The sequence below is a fragment of the Martes martes genome (genome assembly GCF_963455335.1).
Source record: "Martes martes genome assembly, chromosome: 4".
NCBI classification, from domain to species: Eukaryota; Metazoa; Chordata; class Mammalia; order Carnivora; family Mustelidae; genus Martes; species Martes martes.
The window spans coordinates 80,101,967-80,124,722 of record NC_137891.1 but is presented as its reverse complement, the minus strand read 5'-3'; the positions used below and the strand labels follow the sequence as shown (position 1 = coordinate 80,124,722).

Genomic DNA, 22,756 nt, shown 5'->3' with positions numbered 1-22,756 from the left:
TGAGAGAAAGAGAGATCACAAGTAGGCAGAGAGACAGGCAGAAAGAGAGGGGGAAGCAGGCTCCCTGCTAAGCAGAGAGCCTGATGTGGGGCTCGATCCCAGGACCCTGAGATCATGACCTGGGCCAAAGGCAGAGGCTTAACCCACAGAGCCACCGAGGTGCTCCAGCTTTATTACTTATTATTGTAAAACTGTAACAATACATATAAATAGTAATGTGGTCATTATCAAAATCCTTTATTGTGGAATATAAATTCATAAGTAGTTATAAAGATAATACAGAGATATTCTGTATACTCTTCGTACTGTTTCACCCAATGTTATATCTTATGTAGCTGTAGTATGATATAAAAAATAGGAATATGACATTGGTGCAATATGTGTATAGTCCCATGTCAATGCTAACATGTGCGAATTTGTGGAACCATTTCCATAATCAAGAAACAGGACTTCCTTCATCATGTTGATCCATCTCTCATTTCTACCATTTCTAAATCATAGGAACAATTAATCCACTTTTTCATTTCCATAATTTTGTCATTTTGAGATTATTATGTAAAATAAATTATGCAGTATGTGACATTCTGAGCTTTACTTTTTTCACTCAACGTAATGGCCTTGAGATTTGTCTAAATTGCTCTGTATATTAATCAATTGTTCTTTTTTGTTGCAGAGTAGTATTCCATGATTTGGATATATGTTTACCCATTTACCTGTTCAGGGACGTTTGCTAGTTTCCAGTGTTGAGTTATTGCAAATAAAGCTGTTATGAACAATAATGTGCATGGATATGAGATTCCATTTCTCTGGGATAAATGCCCAGAAGCACAGTTGTTCCGTGCTATGGAAAATGTTTGTTCGGTTTTGAAGAAAATGCCAAATTATTTTTCAGAGTGATTATTAATGTTTTACATTTTCAATAGTAATGTATGAGGAATCCAGTTTCCTCATCAGCATTTGAAATAGTTACTACTTTTTATTTTAGTGGTTCTTATCATAGTCTTAATTTTCATTTTCCAAATGGCTAGCAATGGTGAACAACTTTTCATGTGCCCATTTTCTATCTATATATTCCCTTTAGTGAAAATGTCTATTTTTATCCACTTTTAAATTATATAATTTATTTGTTTTACTATTGAGTTTTTGAGGGTTTTTTTTTAAGATTTTATTTATTTATTTGAGGGAGAGAGAGAGAGAGCACGTGCAAGAACAGGGAGTGAAGGGGGAAAAGAAGCAGACTCCCCACTGAGCAGGGATCCGACATGGTGCTTGATCCCAGGACCCTAAGATCATGACCTGAGCTGAAGACAGGCACTTAACACACTAAGCCACTCAGGCGCCCCTTATGAGTTCTATACGTGAGGCTTTGTTAGATGTGTTGTTTGCAAATATTTTCTTCTAATTCTTCCAAAGATTAGCTTTTATCTTCTTAACAGGTATCATGCAGAGAAAGTCTTAAAATTTTCATAAACCCCACTTATCAATTATGTCTTTTATAGATTATGCTTTTGATGTCATGTCAGGAATTCTTCATCAAGCCGCAGGTGTCAAAGATTTTTCTCCTACACTATCTTCAAAAAGGTCTGTAGGCTAGGGGAACCTGGGTGGCACAGTCAGTTAAAGGTCTGTCTCTTGGTTTTGGCTCGGGTGGTGATCTCAGGGTCATGAGATTGAGACCCACACGTGCTTCACGCTGAGCAGAGAGTCTGCTAAAGTTTCTGTCTCCGTCTTCCCCATGCACACACACTCTCTTTCTCTCTCTCTTTCTCTCTCTCTCTCTCTCTCTCAAAAATAAATAAATAAATATTTTTTAAAAAAGTTCTATAGGCTTGCCTTTAAATGTATAACACATTTGAGTTCATTTTTTCCTGTAAACTGTGAGATTTAAGAAAACAGACGTTTTGTCCAAAGATGCCAATTATTTCAGCAACATTTGTTGTAAAGACTATTTTTCCTCTATTGGATTGTTTTTACAGTTTTGTCAAAAATCAGTTAGTCATACTTGCGTGGTGTTATTTCTTGTTTTATTTACCTCTTTGTCAATATCATATAATTCTGAATACATTAACTATATAATAATACTTTAAATGAAGAAAAGTGATTTCTTCTATTTTATTCTTATTTTTCAGAATTGCTTTAGCTATTCTAGTCTGTTTGTCTTTCCATAGACATTCTCTAATTACCTTATCTGTATCTATGAATAATTTCATTGGTATTTTGATAAGGATGTCATAAAACAATCAATCAAGAGAATTTGCATCTTATGCTATGTTGATTTCTTAAAGCAGTGGAAACTGGATACTTTTCTCTTTTTAAAAATCTTTTTGATTGAATTATTCTGCATTGTGTACTTTTCACCAAACAAACCCCATGCATGTTTTGTTAGATTTACAATTAGGAAAATCATTTTGCAAGAAAATGTAATTGGTATTGTTTTTTAAAATTTTGTTTTTCAAATATTGTTACAAATGGAAATATAATTATGGTTTTTATATTTACATTTTGTCCAAAACCAGTATAAATACACCTATTAGTTCTAGGTGTTTTTTGTTTTTGTTTTTAAGATTCCTTGAAATCTACATAGATCATCAACACATGAGAATATTAGGAAGATATATTTATTTTTTTCTGATCTGTATCACATTGCTTTCATTTTCTTGCCTATTGTGTTGGCTACAAATTTAAATACTATATCACTATCAGTAGTGACTGTGGACATTCTCTTCCTTCCTTATTTTAGGGGAAGGCATTTAGTCTTTCACCATTAACTGTGTTGTGAGCTTAGGGCTTTAACAGAAGTTTTCTCAGGTTGAGTTCTCCTCTATTTCTGTTTTCCTGAAAGTTTTCATTGTGAATGGGTGTCAGTTAATATGACCATGTAAATGTTTTAGCTTATTAATAAGATGAGATGTAGTCATTGGTTTTGAAATGTTGAACCAATCTTACATTCTTAGAATAAACCTTACCTGATAATAATGTGTAATTCTTTACATATAGTGATGAACCATGTTTGTAAAATTTTAAGAATTTTTGCTTTTATGTTCATGAGAGATACTGGTTTATAAAGTTTTTTGGTGTTTTTGTTTGTCTGTTTGTTTTTGATGCTACCTTTGCCTGCTTTTTATATCAGGATAAAACGTCTTATAAAATGAGTTTGGAATGTTTGGAATCTTTTCTGGAAGATACCATGTAGAATTGTTGATTCTTCTTTAAAGATTTGGTAGAATTCTCTAGTGGAAATATCTGGGCTGGGAGGTTTCCTTTTTGAGATTTTTAAAAAATATTATTTCAATTTACTTAGTAGATAGCTATTCAAATTATCTAGTATTCTCAAATGAGTTGTGATCATTTTTATTTTTTTAAGGACTTGGTCAATTCTATCTATATTGTCAAATTTATTTGTGTCAATTTTCTCATAGTATTTCCATAGTTCTTCTTTTTTTTTTTTTAAAGATTTTATTTATTTATTTGACAGAGAGAGATCACAAGTAGGCAGAGAAGCAGGCAGAGAGAGAGGAAAAAGCAGGCTCCATGCCAAGCAGAGAGCCCGATGTGGGGCGATCAAAACCCAAGCCAAAGGCAGAGGCTTTAACCCACTGAGCCACCCAGGCACCCCATAGTCCTTATTTCTTTATTTCACTTTGAATTTCACTTCTTTATTTCACCTAATTTTAGTATTTCACCTTGAAGTTCTGCAAATTTTATAATGATATCTCTCATTCCTGTGAGTAATTCATGCCTCTTCTCTACTTTTTTCTTAGTCTTAGTAGAGACATTTCAAAAAACCGAAATTATTTTCTCATTGATTCTCTTAGAGTTTTAGAATAAATTACATGAATCTGGTCTTAACTTTATTAATTTGTTTCTTTCTGGTTGCTTTAGTTTTATGTTGCCCTTCTTTTTCTAATTTCACAAGATTATATTTTAAGATCATTGATTTGACAGTTCCTTATTTCTAATACAAATATTTAATTCCAAAATTTCCTTCTTATCACAGCATTTACTGCATTCCACAAATTTTGATAAATTGCATTTCTATTTTAATGAAAATAAATGTTTTTAATTTCCTTGAAGTTTTTCTTCTTGATCAATGGAATTCTTTAGAAGTGTAATGTTCAGTTTCTAAGTATTTTAGGATTTTTCCCATTATCTTTCTAGAATTGATTTCTTGTCTGATCTACTTGCTTAAAGAACATACTCTATATGATTTCACTTTTTTTTTAAATTAGTTGACATATTCTTTGTGGCACAAGATATAACCTTATTACAACTTGGCAAGAGTGGGAGTCTAGATCTTTGCTGGTGGGAGTGGGAGTAAGGCCAGTTTTTCTGTAGCATTAGTCCAGAGTAGAGTAATTAATGAGTAGACTGCCCCTTTTCAGATCATATGGCTAGATAGAGTTGATGTCTATTGTTTTGTTTTGTTTGTTTTTTCCATTTGTTTGTTTTGTCTGTAATCATTGGTGTTTCTGGGCCCAAGCTCTCTACTTTCTTTTTTGGAATATATTATGCAAAAAGAAAAACTGAGTTTTTACCATATTATTCATCAGGTCCTGAGGTCGCTGGATCCCTAGTTTATCTGCCTTCTCCTCTCCTTTCAAAATGTCCTTTTGTTTGTTTTACATGTCATTTCCAGAGTTTTTATTACACTTAGGAGAAATAAGGAAATCATTCTAAAAGTAGAAGTATATTTTTAAAGTACTATTAATACCACGTCTAAATAAATATAATTGTCATAGTGAGTCAGCTTCTTAGTTAATCACCTTTCATAACTCCAATGAAATAATGACAGAAATATAACAAAAATTTGACAATGAAAATTTAATTATGGATATGGCTCTTATTATGGTAATAACTAGCAAGGAGACTGAATTAGTGATCAGAACTTTCCAGTAAAGAAAAACCCAGACTCAAAAGGATACATAGGTGAATATTAATAAACATTCAAAGAAGAATTAATACTGATACTTTTAAAACTCTTTCAAAAGATAGAAGAAGAGACTGTCCTTTTTCCACTGGATATTTTTTCCTGTTTTGTCGAAGATTATTTGACCATAGAGTTGAGGGTCCATATCTGGGTTCTCTACTCTTTTCCACTGGTCTATGTGTCTGTTTTTATGCCAGTACCACACTGTCTTGGTGATCACAGCTTTGTAGTAAAGCTTGAAATCAGGTAACGTGATGCCGCCAGTTTTGTTTTTGTTTTTCAACATTTCCTTAGCAATTTGGGGTCTCTTCTGATTCCATACAAATTTTAGGATTATTTGCTCCAGCTCTTTGAAAAATACTGGTGGAATTTTGATCGGAATGGCATTAAAAATATAGATTGCTCTAGGCAGTATAGACATTTTAACGATGTTTATTCTTCTGATCCAAGAGCATGGAATGGTCTTCCATCTTTTTGTGTCTTCTTCAATTTCTTTCATGAGTGTTCTGTAGTTCCTCGAGTACAGATCCTTAACCTCTTTGGTTAGGTTTATTCTAAGGTATCTTATGGTTCTTGGTGCTATAGTAAATGGAATTGATTCTCTAATTTGTTTTTCTGTATTTTCATTGTTAGTGTATAAGAAAGCCACTGATTTCTGTACATTGACTTTGTATCCTGCCACGTTACTGAATTGCTGTATGAGTTCTAGAAATTTGGGGGTGGAGTCTTTCTGATTGTCCATATAAAGAATCATGTCATCTGCGAAGAGAGAGAGTTTGACTTCTTCCTTGCCAATTTGGATACCTTTTATTTCTCTTTGTTGTCTGATTGCTGTTGCTAGGACTTCTAATACTATGTTGAACAAGAGTGGTAAGAGTGGGCATCCATGTCGTGTTCCTGAGCTCAACGGGAAGGCTGCAAGCTTTTTCCCATTGAGGATGATATTTGCTGTGGGTCTTTCATAGATAGATTTGATGAAGTTCAGGAATGTTCCCTCTATCCCTATACTTTGAAGCGTTTTAATCAGGAACGGGTGCTGGATTTTGTCAAATGCTTTTTCTGCATCAATTGAGAGGACCATGTGGTTCTTCTCTCTTCTCTTATTGATTTGTTCTATCACATTGATTGATTTGCAAATGTTGAACCATCCTTGTAACCCAGGGATGAATCCCACCTGGTCATGGTGGATAATCTTTTTAATGTGCTGTTGGATCCTGTTTGCTAGGATCTTGTTGAGAATCTTAGCATCCATATTCATCAGTGATATTGGTCTGAAATTCTCCTTTTTGGTAGGGTCTTTGCCTGGTTTGGGGATCAGGGTAATGCTGGCTTCATAAAAAGAGTCTGGAAGTTTTCCCACTTTGGAGAACCGTGTGGAGATTCCTCAAGAAATTAAAAATAGAGCTTCCCTATGACCCTGCAATTGCACTACTGGGTATTTACCCCAGGGATACAGATGTAGTGAAAAGAAGGGCCATCTGTACCCCAATGTTTATAGCAGCAATGGCCACGGTCACCAAACTGTGGAAAGAACCAAGATGCCCTTCAACAAATGAATGGATAAGGAAGATGTGGTCCATATACACTATGGAGTATCATGCCTCCATCAGAAAGGACGAATACCCAACTTCTGTAGCAACATGGATGGGACTGGAAGAGATTATGCTGAGTGAAATAAGTCAAGCAGAGAGAGTCAAGTATCATATGGTTTCACTTATTTGTGGAGCATAACAAACAATATGGAGGACAAGGGTAGATGGAGAGGAGAAGGGAGTTGAGGGAATTTGGAAGGGGAGGTGAACCATGAGAGACTATGGACTCTGAAAAACAACCTGAGGGTTTTGAAGGGGCGGGGGGGGTGGGAGGTTGGGGGAACCAGGTGGCGGGTACTAGGGAGGGCACGGATTGCATGGAGCACTAGGTGTGGTGAAAGAACAATGAATACTGTTACGCTGAAAAGAAATAAAACATTAAAAAAAAAAGATAGAAGAGGAAACACTCTCAGAATGATTGTATGAAGGTAGAATTACCCTGATTTCAATGCCAGACAAAGATTAAAAAAAAAAAAAAACAACTACAGGCCAATATCCTTAATGAATATTGATGCAAAAATCCTCAGTGAAATACTAGGAAATCAGAATCAACAGCACATTAAAAAGATCATAAGTTGGATTTATTACTGTGATGCATGAATGATTTAACACACAAAAATCAATATGATATACCACATTAGCAGAATAAAATATAAAAATCACATGATCATCTCGGGGCACCTGGGTGGCTCAGTGGGTTAAGCCTCTGCCTTTGGCTCAGGTCATGGTCCCAGGGTCCTGGGATCGAGCCCTGCATCGGGCTCTCTGCTCAGCAGGGGGCCTGCTTCCTCCTCTCTCTCTGCTTGCCTCTTCATCTGCTTGTGATCTCTCTCTGTCAAATAAATGAATAAAATCCTAAAAAAAAAAAAATCACATGATCATCTCAGTAGATGCAGAAAAACATTTGACAATCTTCAGACTCTTTTCATTATTAAAAACTTGCCCAAAAAATGGTATGAAAGGAACAAATATCAACATAATAAGGGCAAATTTGAAGAACCCACAGCTAACATCTTACTGAATAGGGAAAAACTGAAAACTCCACAAAAAGTCATTAAAACTAATAAATTCAGTGAATTTGTTGAATACAGAATTGACATAAAAATCAGTGGCATAAATATTTACTAATAAGAAATTATCTGAAAGAGGAATTAGGAAAACAGTCCTATTCACAACAGCAACAAAAATAATACATTACTTAGGAATTAACTTAAAAGAGATGAAAGACTTATACACTGAAGTTTCTGAAACACTGATGAAGGAAATTCTAAAGGACACAAAAGGAAAGATATCCCGTGTTTCCATGTTTATGAAAAAGAACAATTAATATTGTTTAAATAGTCATATTACCCAAAATGATCTGTAGATTCAATGTGATGCCTATCCAAATCACAGTGATGTTTTTCACAGAAAGATAAAAAATCTTAAATTCATATGAAATCATAAGACTCCAAATAGCCAAAGCAATCTTAAGTAAAAAGAAAGCTGTAGGATCCCATTTTCCAACTTTAAATTATGTTACAAAGCTACAGGAACCAAAACAAAGCTATAGGAACCAAACCATATATATATATATATATATATATATATATATATATATATATTTGTGTGTGTACACACACACACACACACACATGTGTAAACATATAGACCAATGAAGAGGATACATATTCCAGAAATAAACCCACATATTTAGTCAACTGCTCATTGACAAGTGTTCCATGTACAGCAAGGTAAGTATAGGTTCTTCAACAAGTAATGATGGGAAAACCATGTATCTGTATGCAAAACAATAAAGTTGGATCACTAACACACAACATACATAAAAATCAACACAAAATGGATTAAAGACTTAAATGTAAGACCTGAAACCATAAAACTCCTAAAAGAAAACATAAGCAAGGACCTCCTTGAAATTAGTCTTGGCAAAAATTTTTTGGCTAGGACATCCAAAACATAAGCAACAAAAGCAAAAAGAGACAAGGGGACCACATCAAACTAGAAAGTTTCTGTACAACAAAGAAAATAATCAAGAAAATGAAATGCAATCTACAGAAAAAGAAAATTATTTGCAAGTGATGTATCTAACAGTGGATTAACCTCAAAATACAGAAGTAACTAATACAACTCAATACCAAAAATACAAATAACTCTATTTAAAAATGGGCAAAAGTCCTAATAGACACAAAAGAAGAAATTTAAATGACTAACAATTATATAAAAAGGTGCCCAATATCACTAATCATTAGGGACATATAAACCAAAATCCTTTTTTTTTTTAAAGATTTTATTTATTTATATGGCAGACAGAGATCACAGGCAGGCAGAGAGGCAGGCAGAGAGAGAGGAGGAAGCAGGCTCCCCGCTGAGCAGAAAGCCTGATGCAGGGCTCGATCCCAGGACCCTGGGATAGTGACCTGGGCTGAAGGCAGAAACTTTAACCCACTGAGCCACCCAGGTGCCCCTAAACCAAAATCTTAATGAGATATCACCTCATACCTATTAGAATGGCTATTATCAAAAAGACAAAAGTTAATAACGTTGGCAAAAAAGTGGAAAAAAGGGAACCTTTGTGCCCTACTGGGGGCAATGTAATTTGGGACAGACAATATGGGAAACAATATGGACATTTCTCAAAAAATTATATAGAATTATCATATTATCCAACAATCCCAATCCTGGGTATATTTCCAAATGAAATGAAATAATTACCTCGAAAATATGTCTGCACTCTCATGTTCATTGCAGCATTATTCACAATAGTCAAGATATAGAATAAACCTTACTGTCCTTTGACAGATGATTGGATAAAGAAAATGTTACACATACACATAATGAAATGTTATTTATGCTAGTAAAAAAGAACATCCTGTCATTTGTGATATGGCTGGAACTGGAGGATATTATGCTAAGTAAAATAAGCAAGACACAGAAAAAAAAAAAAAAATACTGCCTGATCTAACTCACATGTGGCATCTACAATAGTCAAATCCTGAAGCAGAAAGTAGAATTGTGATTGCCAGGGGTTTGGGGGAGGGAAAATGAGATGATGTTAGTCAAAAGGTATAAAATTTCAGTTACATAAGATGAATAGTGATCTATTATATAATGTGATTGACGATAGTTGACAACACTGTTTTGAATAATTAAGATAAAATTTCTCTCCACCCCCAAACACAATGCTAGTTATGTAGAAGTGATGATATGCTAATTACCTTGATTTTGGCACTCTTTTCACAATGTATGCAAGTATCAAAACACCAAGTTATATCTTAAATACATATAATTTTATATGCCAAAGATATCATGATAAAACTACTAGAAATAAAAAAGAAGGTTACCCCAGCATTTGAACTATGGGTCAAAAAAAAATTAAATATGGAAGCTGTTACAGTGCTTCTTTTCTCTTGAAAATGGTTTAAAAGCGATAAAAATGGTTTAGACAGTAGATGCATATCTTGTCATATATAATAATAAGTAATTGTTAATAAAACATGCTTTAACTTAATAATACTATGTACATTCCTAGTTACAAGACAAATACATTATAACTAGAGCTTATTTAACAAGTAATATGGTTTGTTTGGGGAATGTGTTAGAGTTGCCACAAGTATTACAGAATTAGAAGTTCTACATAGTATTTAACTTTTTGGTTGTGAAAATGTCTCAGAAATACTGAAAAAAGTCATGTAGATTTACCTGGGAGTTGGGGAATTTACTTTGTTTTTATGTTTTTTTTTGTTATTTTTTTATGGGTATATGAGAACAATGTTATATTACAAAACCCCATTATACATTTTTCTCTGAAAACAGAAATAAATTCTCATGAATTCTCACTTCATTACTCAGAAAGCTTAATAAATTTGCCATCTGTTTTCCAGAGCCTCATTAAACTTCTCAGAACTTTCCTAGTAGAACAGGGAAATGGTTCCCAGTTGAAGTCATGAGCAAATTGTAGCTATTTAACAGTTTACCAAAAATCTCATTTTATTGCTATTGGGAACTTTAAAAAAGTGGCTTATATCTTTTGTAAATATGACACTAGTATATGAAGGATTACTAACATATTCTTATAGTCATTCCTACTAAATTTTCTAACCATATCTGTTTTCCTTTACTACTTCTAATATCTTGTTTTTGTATTTATGTATATGTATTTTTCAAATCATAATTTGATATAATATGGCCAGACAATCCTCTGACTTCAAAACAGGTTGTCTTTGAAAAACATCAATGAGGCTTTATCATTAAACTTAATAACAGTTTCCCTCAAAAGAAACACTTAAAATATTGCCTAAATTAGTTTGTACAGCATGTTAATCCTAAATTGCTAAACTTGAGATCTGGAAGCCAAGGTAGTGCTTTTTTGCACAGTATAATAAAAGAAAGAAAAAAGGAATTGCTTTTCTATTTAGTGGAACAATGCAGAGTATAGAAACACATTTCCGTTGATTTGCTCATTGGAGTCTTTTCCCCCAAAACCATTTCCTGCCCCCAGTTTCCAACATCTCAGAGGCTCTATGCTGCTGGAGGATAACTTTTCCCAAATGTTAGGTTCAGTAAGACTTAAATCAAAAAATCAAGAATTGACTTCCAGCATTGCCACGTTTAGCTAATCTGTATATATCTTCATTTTCTCATTATAAATTGTGGATAAAATTCCTATCTTAAAAGAGCTCTGTAGGGACAACATATTTTGCTGTTTGATGGTAAGGATTGAATATATAACACAATAGATGGAATATTTTGTATGCTCAATGTCTGTCAAAGATGCTACTTAAGAATTCATGGTGTGCTGGTTTTCTTTTTGGAGAATGACTGGCAATTTAAGTGAATTCATATTTGTATTTAGCACTGAGGTCTCATAGATGAGGAAGTTTAATATTCGCACACCTGGGTAGGTATTTGAGATGAAGGAATTCCCTCTGCATTGGAAATGAAGGATCATCTTCCTATCCTACTTTTCACAATTTCTGACTTTTTTTTTTTTTTTTGCATCTGGAATGAAAGAGTTTATAAAATTCCAAGATTCTCTTCCTTTCACTGCAAATTATTGACAATACCAGCTGTTTAGACTATGGACAAAAACAAATGAGGCTAGGGCAGGGACACCTACTTAGTAGTGCTGGTCCTGCATCCATCCACGTTTTGTAGTGCTTCATACTGTAAAAGAAACTGAAGCATCAGTACATTGATCAGGGGAAAATTGAAGTCATTTGTGTGTGTGTACATAATTTATATACCCATTGTTTTATCTGAAATGTTTTTTCAAACTACTGATTGGATTATGAAAAGAAATATGTGGTAAAGGAGATACCTGGGCTTATGCTTCTACTTTTAAAAGAACTTCTAAACTCCTGGGAATCACTGAGGATTCCAAACCATTTTTATTTCCTATTGAGAGTTCTTTTTCTTTGTACATAATTTATTTTTCAAGTCTTCTATTTTCTCTTTAGGCATATTGAACTTGGTCATGTGTGTTAGGAGTCAAAAACATTTCTTAACTTGCTAACCTATAAATTTAAATTGACATCTTTAATGTAAAACAAATACATTAACTGTCTCTAAAATAAGTAACTGTCAAAGGGAAATGTTCATGGTGTGATATATTTGTTTTCCTTTTTGCCCAAAGTACCATTTACTTATAGAAGGAAAGTTATTACATTTTTATTTTATTGATGTAGGTAAAAACATTTTGAAAATCAAAATTTTAAGAATAAAGTTACGCATGGGGTGCCTGGGTGGCTCAGTGGGTTAAGCCTCTGCCTTCCGCTCAGGTCATGATCTCAGGGTCCTGGGATCAAGTTCCACATTGGGCTCCCTGCTCGGCGGGGAGCCTTCTTCCCCCTCTCTCTCTGTGTGCCTCTCTGCCTACTTGTGATCTCCCTCTGTCTGTCAAATAAATAAATAAAATCTTAAAAAAAAAAAAAAAAGATACACGTGAAAGCATTTTCCTGCGTGGTAAAATAACTTAAAATAGAGTATAGTAACCAGGTACTGTATTGTCTTCTCTTAATAAGGAAATAGATTAAAAATTACAATAATCATGAAATCATTTGAAAATGGGAAAAATTGGATTTTGATCTGAAAAATTATTTAATTGTGAAAACAAGTGCTATAGAATTGTTCATAATATGTACATATTTAGAGTCTTTTAGATTTTCATTATGATCAACTGTTTAAATTATCCCATATGAGTTTCTTAAGTGCATAAGTCATGTCTTCTTCAAATTTATGGTCCCAGTGAATATCAGTACATTGTCTGGTATATTGTTATTCACCAAATAACTTAATATTAGAGAAATGGTATAAATATGGTAATAACATATATCAGTATCTTATTCTTTTAGTTAACTTAGGGAATGACATAAGATATTACTAAATAAGATTCTATTACATCAATATCCTAGAAGTACTTAAGCCTTTGAAAGTAAGCAGATTAATATAGATTGACAATTAAATGAGTCTTTATTTTTATTCAACAAGCCTTGTAATTAAAAGTCAGAAAGCCAAGATAAATAATAAATCAATAATCTAAACCACATAAAATTTGCAAATCACTGTACCTTAAGGCATCTTATAAAATCAAATATAAGTGTGGGTTGGATTTCTAGAATGGGAAAATAAAATCTTGTAAAATGGCACTTCTCTGGAAAAGCAATGAAAAATCAGTCAAAATTATCAGGATTAAATTTTTCAGAACTTCAAAGGAACCATGTTTGCAATAACTGTAAAGTATTCATTACAGACAAAGCAAACATAAAACAAACAGCTTAGAAAACATGACAGCTATGAAAAACAGTACCCCCGAAGCCACTGGAGAGTACAGACCGGGCTTAGAGTTTCTCAAAAAGCCTACCCTAGGAAAATTGTAATTATTTGATCTTCTTTGATCTATCTGGAAGCTCCATGGAAAAGCACATTTGTAGTACTTGTCATTACTTGACATGACTCAAACCGTGTTCATTGAGAAAACCCAACACCAAAGAATTTATTGGTATTTGTTGAAAACAATCAGAAGCACATTATAATTACCTGAGTTGGTGATTTTAGTAGTGGCAAACAAAATGCTAAGGAAACCTTAAAACTAAGATCTGAGGAATAAGGGGCATTGAAAAACTCTTAATTATCTTCCTGAGAACTATAATGATGTATGGTTAGGTAGAGCTGTGTGCATGACCTAATGTCTCAGCCCTGCTGAGTCAGACCGTTATAACACTGGACCACTAAGAGACTACTGGCAACAGTGATGGGAAATACAGTCTTTACAGAATGATGAATTATGTCAGGAAGGTCACTAAAAAACAAAAAAACAAAAAAAAAAAAAGAAAAGAAAAGGAAGAAAGGATGAACAATAACAAACTATCAAACTGCCTCAGATCCCAGGGAAGGATGAGAATCTTTTTTCCAAAGTATGTTATTGAAATGTCCAGTTTTAAATAAAAATTATGATACATTTAAAGAATCAAGAAATTGTGGCACTTACATAAGAAAATTAACTATCAGTAAGAACTTCCCCTGAGGAAATCCAGCTATTGGACTTAATAGACAAAAACTTATAATTATCTACTACATACATGTTCAAAAGGCTAATGGAAACCATGCTCAAAGAATTAAAATAAAGTGTGATGTGTCTCATGAAATGGAAAATGTCAAAAAAGACATAGAAATAATAAAGAGAATCAAATCAAATTTTATCATATAAAAATGCAATAACAAATAAAGAATTCCCTGGAGGTATTAAACAAAAGATTTGAACTTGAACAGAAAATGAGAGAACTTGAAGAGTTCATGATGTGTCAGTCTCACTAAATCAATTGAGATTATCCAATCTAGGGACCAGAAAATGAGAAACTGAGTAAAAATGAACAGATCCTCAGAAACTTAAATGTGTGACAGCATCAATCACATACATAATGAGAATCTAAGGAAATCAGGGAAAAAGGGGGAAGAATGATTATTTGAAGAAGTAAAACATCTCAAATATAATGAAAAGCATTAACCTCCAAATCCCAGAAATTCAGTGAATTCCAGGTATGATAAACCCAAAGAGAAACAAACATCGTGATTGAACTTTGAAAAGCTCAAGTAAAGAATTTTGAAAGCAGCAAGAGAATGATTCCAACAGTACTTGGAATCACTAATAAGGGTAACAGCTGATTTCTAAAAGTAAGCGATAGAGTCCACATGGCACTAAAATGACATATTTAAGTCCTGAAACAAAGATTAGCAAACAAGAGCCCTTTATCTAGCTAAATTTCCCTTCAAAAATGAAGAGGAAATTAATTAAATCTTTACTAGTTTAAGCAACAACAACAGTTTGTCACTAGTAGATCTACACTATAGGAAATGTTCTTCAGAATAAAATAAGAGAATAGTAACTTGAATCAACGTGAAGAAATCAAGCATACTTTTAAAGCTAATTCCATAATTAAATATAATTGACAGTATAAATACATTTTGTTTGTAATTCTTCTGTTCTTCTTACTGATTTAAAAGATCACTCCATAAAATAAAAATTATAAAATTATAAAATTATAATTTTATATATAATTATATATAATATATATTATATATAAATATTATATATAATATATATAATATATATAATATATATATAAATTATAAAATTATAAAACTGTCACTGGGTTTACAATTTACAAATATGTAATATGTAAGACAATAGCATAAAGGAAGGGGGAACAAATTTTTAAATACTATGAATTAATACAATTAAATTAAATTAAAATACAAATTTTTAAATACTATGAATTAAATTGGTATTGATCTGAACCAGATTGTTCTAAGTTGTTAATTGTATTCTCCAGAATAAATAAGATAAGTAAATATATAGTAAAATAACAAGTGAATTAAAATTATATATGCATACACACATAAAAGAAGGCAGTGATAGAGGAATAAAAGAATAAAATATATTGTAAACAAATAGCAAATGATAGACAAAATTATACTTTATGTATAACTACATTTAAAGTAAATATATTAAGCATTCCACACAAAAAACAGATTAGCAAAATGAATTAAAAAAAAATTCTTGGGGTGATGACCTCAAGAAAAATGCCTTAGATTTATAATTAAGCTCTATTAATTAATTAATTAATTTTAACTTGAACCATTTTTCTTCAGGTTTTAAAACTTCATTTTGAGTTGAATCTTATGTGCAGTATAAGATAGTGGTCTAGTTTCATTCTTTTGCATATGACTGTTGTTGGGGTCTGTTATCAAAGGAATGAGACTGAAACAAAGTGAAAGTTATGCAAAGCTTTATTCTATGCCAAGCATTAGAAGTTAGACTGACCAGCCAGGGCCGCCTCTGAAAAGAGTAACCCCATCCCGATCTCACAGGCTGGTTTTATAGAACATAACTGCAGACCACAAGGTATGTGGCTTCTATTGTTAGGGTGTTTACTCCTGGAATAGATAAGCAGAACCAATACCAGGAATTGCTGGGATGTTTGGAACTGCTGGGGCATGTTGGGGTGTTTAGAACTGCTGGGGCATTTATTCCCAGAATGAAGTCCGTAGATATAAACAACAATATGGCTACCCAGGTAATATGGAGTCGCTCTGGCTAAGCAGGCCCTAATAGTTAAACAGGTTTTAACATTAAATCGGCCCTAACACTGTCCAGTTTCCCCAACACCATTTATTGAAGAAATTGTCCTTCCCTCATTGTATATTCTTGGCTCCTTTGTTTTAAATTAATTAAATATATATATGCATGAGTTTATTTTTGGATTCTCATTCCCAATTGATCTATGTGTCTGTTTTCATGCCCATACCATATCGTTTTGACAACTATTTCTTTGTAAGAAGTTTGAATTCAGAGAGTGTGATGACTTCAGCTTTGTTCTTTCTAGAGATTGCTTTGGCTATTCAGGTCTTTTGTGGTTCCATAAAAATTTAAGCTCATTTGTCTTATCTTTATCAAAAATATCATTGGAATTTTGATGGGGATTACATTGGGTCTATAGATTGCTTTGGGTAGCATGGACTTTTTTTTTAAAGATTTTATGTATTTATTTTGAGAGAGAGAGAGTGCACAAGTTGACGGGGAGGGACAGCGGGAGAGGGAGAAGCAGACTCTCTACCAAGCAGGGAACTCAAGCCAGGCTTGATCTCAGGACCCCAAGATCAAGACCTGAGCCTAAGGCAGACACTTAACTGACTGAGCCATTCAGGTGCCCCATGGACATTTTAACAGTATTAATTCTTCTAATCCATGAGGACAGAATGTCTTTCCATTTATTTGTGTCTTCAACTTCTTTCTCTCTGTTTTTTGGTGTCTAATGTACAGGTCATATACCTCAATGGTTATATTCATTCCTAGGCATTTTATCGTTTTTTATTCCATTGTAAAAGAGACTATTTTCTTAATTTCTCTTTCTGATAGTTCTTTTAATAATGAACTACCGTGTATAGAAATGTAGCAGATTTCTGTATATTAATTTTGTACTCTGCAATTTTACTGAATTTGCCTATTAGTTCTAATCTATTTTTGGAGGAGTCTCTAGAATTTTCTTATATAATATTCTCATCACCAATGTCTGGTCTAACATGGTGTTTAAAGATGACGTTTCTTTATTGATTTTCTGTGTGGATGATCTATCCATTGATGCAAGTGAGGTATTAAAGCCCCCTACTTTCATTGTATTGCTATTTCTTTCTTTAGAGCTTTTAATTTTTTTTAAGATTTTAGTTATTTACTTGAGAAACAGAGAATGAGAGATGGAGAGAGAAAGAGAGAGAGCATGAGAGGGGGGAGGATCAGAGGGACAGGCAGACTCCCTGCTGAGCAGGATTCAGAACTCCAGGATCTTAACCTGAGCTGATCTTAACCTGAGCGGAAGGCAGTTGCTTAACAAACTGAGGTGCCCCATCCCTTTAGATCTTTTAATATCTGCTGTATATATTTAGGTGCTTCCTAATTTCTTAAATATTAGATAAATATTATTGATTTCACTTACTGATTAATTTCTCTGCTCATTTAAGAAAGAAAAACAGACTTCTCTAAAAGATTACTATCTAAACTTGCTCTTTTTTTTTTTTTTTCACTTAATCACTTGTGAACTGATTCCTATGGATCTTTTGCATCCACTTCTCCATTAAACTACTTTGTCAAGGATAAAAATGTTAAATCCAATAGTCAATTTCCAGTTTTCATTTTACCAGACTCTCTGTTTTATCTCTCTTCCCGTGGCAACTACCACTCTCTTTTCTTTGCTGGTTCTTCCCTATCTTTCCTAATTTTATATTGTAGGATCCCCAGGATTAACCCTTGATCCTTTTTTCTACATACCCTCCACACCTTGAACTTCTCACTCAGATCACAGATTTATTCTTTATCTCATCTATATGCCAACACATCCTAAATTTTATGCCAACCTTGATTTTTCCCTTAAGTCTACACTAATATATAGAGCTATATAATTATCCTTGTCATTCTAATATGCTCTCAAATATAACAGGTCCAAAGCCAAAATCTTGGTCTTTCATCCCAAACCTATTTTTTTTGTAATTCCTCCATTTTAGTAAATGACAACACTCTCCTTTCATTTGCTCAATCAAATATTTTTGAATCATCCTTGACCCAACTTTACTTACAAATTCCATACCTTTCCTTATTAAAAATGTTATAATATTTCTCCTTTTTTCTATCTTATTTCCATAGAGCTCAGAATTATGATTTTTTTCAGAATTATAATTTTAAGACTTATGTCAATTCTTATCACACTCTGCTCAAAAATCTCCCATGGTTTTCCATGTCACTCAGAGTCAAACTCATGAAGAGTCCATATGGCACTCCAAATTCTGACCTGTGTTATTTCTTTGACTTCATTTCCTATTAATTACTCCTTAATTCATTCAGTTCCCACAATAGCCCCCTGCTTTAACTCAAAGTCTCCTAGAATGTCTCTCAGGGCTTTTGAAATAACACATCTGTCTGGAATTGTTTGTTTTACAACATTCAAATGGTTTATTCCTTTGTCCTCTTCAGATTTTGCACACATGCCAATGAAGGTTTTCCTGTCTTGCAACTCCTTCTACACTCTTTTCTCTCTTCTCTGTTTTGTTATCTTTACTGTACTTGCAAACATATTCATTAATATTATATTTAATGTATTTATGCCCTTATATATTGTCTTTTGCCACTAGATTGTAAGACCCTCAAGACTTTTTTGGTCTGTTTTGCTCAGTATTTATATCTTTCCACCCAGAAAAAGACTAAAAGCATATTAAGCACACAATAAATATTAATTGGATGAATGAATGCTAAAAATTTTGAAGAGAACTTAAGTTTAGTGAGATTTATAGGGTTCAGAAGAACTTTATTACAAGGAGGTAAATAATTTGATGGATGCCATTGTGGATGCTCAGCAGTAGATGGATATGTAGGTCTAGGAGTCATATTAGAAATGAGTAAAAATATATATAGAAAGAAGTGATAATTGAAGCCCCAAGAAGGGATATAGTGGCCAAAAGTGAGTATTGAGACAGAGGAAAAATGAGTTGACATTGGTATCAAGAACCAAACCTGAACGCATCTCTGCTTCCTGCTTTCTCTTTTTTACCTATTATTTCCTCTCTACCCCTAACTCCCCTGAAAAAAGGTATAAAAATTTTACAGTGCCAATCTACACCAAATAACTAGGTTACAATTTATAAGGCATGAATAATTGAGAATATTAACCTTTCTAAAAATTTCTGGGGGCGCCTGGGTGGCTCAGTGGGTTGAGCCTCTGCCTTTGGCTGGGGTCATGATCTCAGGATCCTGGGATCCAGCCCCGCATCGGGCTCTCTGCTCAGCAGGGAGCCTGCTTCCTCCTCGTTCTCTGTCTCTCTCTCTGCCTGCCTCTCTGCCTACTTGTGATCTCTGTCAAATAAATAAATAACATCTTTAAAAAAAATTTCTGTATAGTTACATATCTATTTTTATAATCTCCAAATTAGTGAAGATGTGGCAGAATTATTTTTGAAAAAAGTTGTTATATTTTGCCTACTTGCAATATTCAATTTTCCCCTTTATCAAGAGTGAATTGCATATTTTTATTGTTTTCTTTTTTAATAGTACATAGGCACATTTCATATTTTCTAAAATTTTACCACCCTTTTCATATCTGATGCCCTTAATATGGATTGATATCAAAAGTAATTCAGAATCTTCATAATCTGGCTGCATAAAGAACAGGAGGACTTCAAAGTTGAGTTAAGGCAATAGAAAAGCTGCTAGTTGACAAGTAACATATCATAGTGCCACTGTAGTGGATTCTTAAGAATAAAGCTTCTGAAATAATTATGATGGAATAACTAAAATCATTTTTAGATTGAAGTATTTTAGGAAATTAGAATAGTTAAATCTTCACTGCTTTCTAGAGTAAGTCAACATTTGCCAACTATGAAATACTAATGTTTTGAAGGGAATTACTGAGAAAGCATAGTTATTTAATGTATATTATGTATATTTTACAGAACTATGAATGAATTTGTGTTGTGCTCTATTGTGCTTCTACTGCATGATCTGATAAACTATTCTAAAGGTGAATTATTTTGCTTAAATAATTTCCTGGTGCATAACACATATGATATCTCCCAATTAAATAGATACTTTGTATTGTTTTCCATCATCACACACTACAAATTGCAAACACTATTACTAATGTGGATATAAATTGTAATTCTACATCTTTTATTGTAAATATGAATTATATAGCAACAGCTTTGTAGGCAATTTCATATTGTTTACTACCCTCTAGTTATCCTTTTTGTGATATTTATCATATAGACTCCATTAAACATATGTATGAATTTGCCTTTCTCAACCCTCTTGGAATTAAAACATTTTATGGGACTAGTGATGGTTTTCCATACCTGATCACCAAAGCTGATGTCAGCTTTTAAAATCTATACTGAGCATCACCTCATGATTTTACAGCTAGTCTGACATCTTTCCTGGCTTGAAAATAATCAAAACAAAACAAAACTCTTTTCTGTTTGTTTTTTTTTTCCAATGTGGGCCACATATTTCCTTAAGGATCCAAATGGGAAGCATATTTTAAAAAATCCAAATGATTAGTGGGCCTTGGCTGATTTTTTTTTTAACAACCAAATACAACAAATTTAAACAACCAAATACAACAATTAAAATTAATTACATTTAAGATTAATGCATGCAGTATATTTTGGAATTGAACGATTTGGCTCCTAGTGCCATAAACATTCATAATCTTTCACTTTCAGCATTTCTTATTCAGTGACTTATGATAAATTGTAACTTATTCTAGGGAGTAATAGAGAATATTTTTTAAATTATTTCAATCCAAATCTATCATGTGAAATGTGTATAGAGAGATTAAAAATATATTTTAAGCTACTCCCATGTTTTGTACTTTATCAAGAATAAAATTTTATTCTGATCAAATATATTTCTATCTAGCATTTATCAATACTGAAATGACTTTCATAGATAACAAAAATGCTTAGTATTCTAGCTGTTAGACTGTCATGTTTTGAAGTAAATCTGTAATACATCTGATATTTATATATTGATTAAACATTTCTATAGCTTCTATACATTTGATATATACATAGATTCAATGTATATTGATTCAAATCATGTTTATTGAGCTTGGAAAAAAACTCATTGTCTAGTTGTCTAGTTATTATCAACTTTTTTAAAGAAACTGATTTTTATTTTATCTAAAGCATTTCTTTTTCCCTTTCAGGAGCTGGAGTTTTCAAATCTATTTGCTGTTCTTCACTGCATTCATTCATTTTTTGCTGCCAAAGTAGCTTGTTTGGACCCTCTCTTTTTAGGCAATCAGGCTACCGCTTCTGCTGCTGCCAGCTCTGCTACTACAAGCAAAGCAAAGTACACAACTTGACATACCGAGATTTGCATTGTCACTTACTATGACTATATAAAGAAAATAAACATAATCATCATTTTAGACCCTGGAGAAACAATCATATCACCAAGTAAACAGTGAATTCAGTTTGAAATTTGAACAGAAAGCAAGGTCATAAGGGATCTCAAAAGCACTTCTATCTTTGAAGACATTGTGAATAATCTCAAATGAACATAACAGCTTGTTCTCAGTTTATTTGTACCATCGAAAGTGAAGACAAAAGAATGAATGATTCAATGTATGTAAATAATATACAAATTGTAAGCTACCTATAAATAAAAATACCACTTAAATGGTTATTTCTGTATTTTAGATTATTTGGTATGACAAATACATGTTGGGCCAGATCATGAACTAATGCCCTATCATTGAATTTTGAGTGATATAAAGGAGGCAAATAAACCACATGGCAGTGAAGAAAATAGCATGTAAAAAATTTCGTCAAAGAAGAAAGCACTTTAATTTGCTAATGTAGATTTTCCCTGCATTCTCATTCTGCAAGATGACACTGGCATTCCAATTTTATCTTGTTGTCAACTATTCCTAAGATTTTCAAAAGAATAAATACATTGATTCTATGATAGTCACAATGTAAAATGTACTATTTTTCCTTAAATCACTGATATCAATGTTTTATTGCTGCTAGTGTCAACCAAATATGCTGACATGTGTTAATTTAATTATGAACCAAGAAAACATTCATTAACCTCTTGTTCTTTCCTTCATTTAAGGAGGTTTATACTTACCTAATGGGATTTGTTATCAAATTAAAGTTTTATAAATTTTCAGTGACCCCAAAAACTTTTGTAGAGAAAATAATACAAAAAATGCGGTGCGAGAAACTCATACAATTCTTTGTATGCTAATCTACTAGTGAATCATGGACTGAAATGACCTTAGAGTGTAGTCTCAGTTTTACTTATTTCAGGAAAATGATATTTTCCCATTTTAGAAATATTTCATGAGAAAGTAAGGTGAGATATGAAAATAAAAATTTTAATTTCTAGCTTACCATGTCATAAAAGTGATTATATAATGCAAGAGTTTGTGGGTTATTTTAGTTATCTTGTCTTAGTAAATGTGAAGAAGCTGGAAATTTGAAAGTATCAGAGGTATGGGCACCTGACTCAGACCCTGGTATTATATAACTATTGGTTTAATGTGGAAAACACTATCTGTCCTTTACTACCGCTGGACTGAGAACTGCTTTTAAACAACTAGCTGCCTATTAAAACAAAGAAAAAAAATACTTTTTAAAACATTAACACATGTGTTCCCAACTAAATCAAACATAGATAGTTCCTTGTGAA

At 32.8% G+C, this 22,756-nt stretch overlaps 1 protein-coding gene across 2 annotated transcripts in view; it reads left to right on the top strand.

Moving 5' to 3' along the window:
* SNTG1 (syntrophin gamma 1) overlaps positions 1 to 21,422 on the top strand; it is a gene marked incomplete at both ends in the record, with an annotated part of 354,349 nt that extends 332,927 nt beyond the window's left edge. For both annotated transcript variants that reach the window (XM_080802473.1, XM_080802472.1), the window contains one exon: positions 21,264 to 21,422. In XM_080802473.1, the coding sequence (XP_080658599.1) occupies positions 21,264 to 21,422 (159 nt within the window). The remainder of the gene's footprint in view (positions 1 to 21,263) is intronic.
* Between the last annotated feature and the right edge of the window lie 1,334 nt (positions 21,423 to 22,756).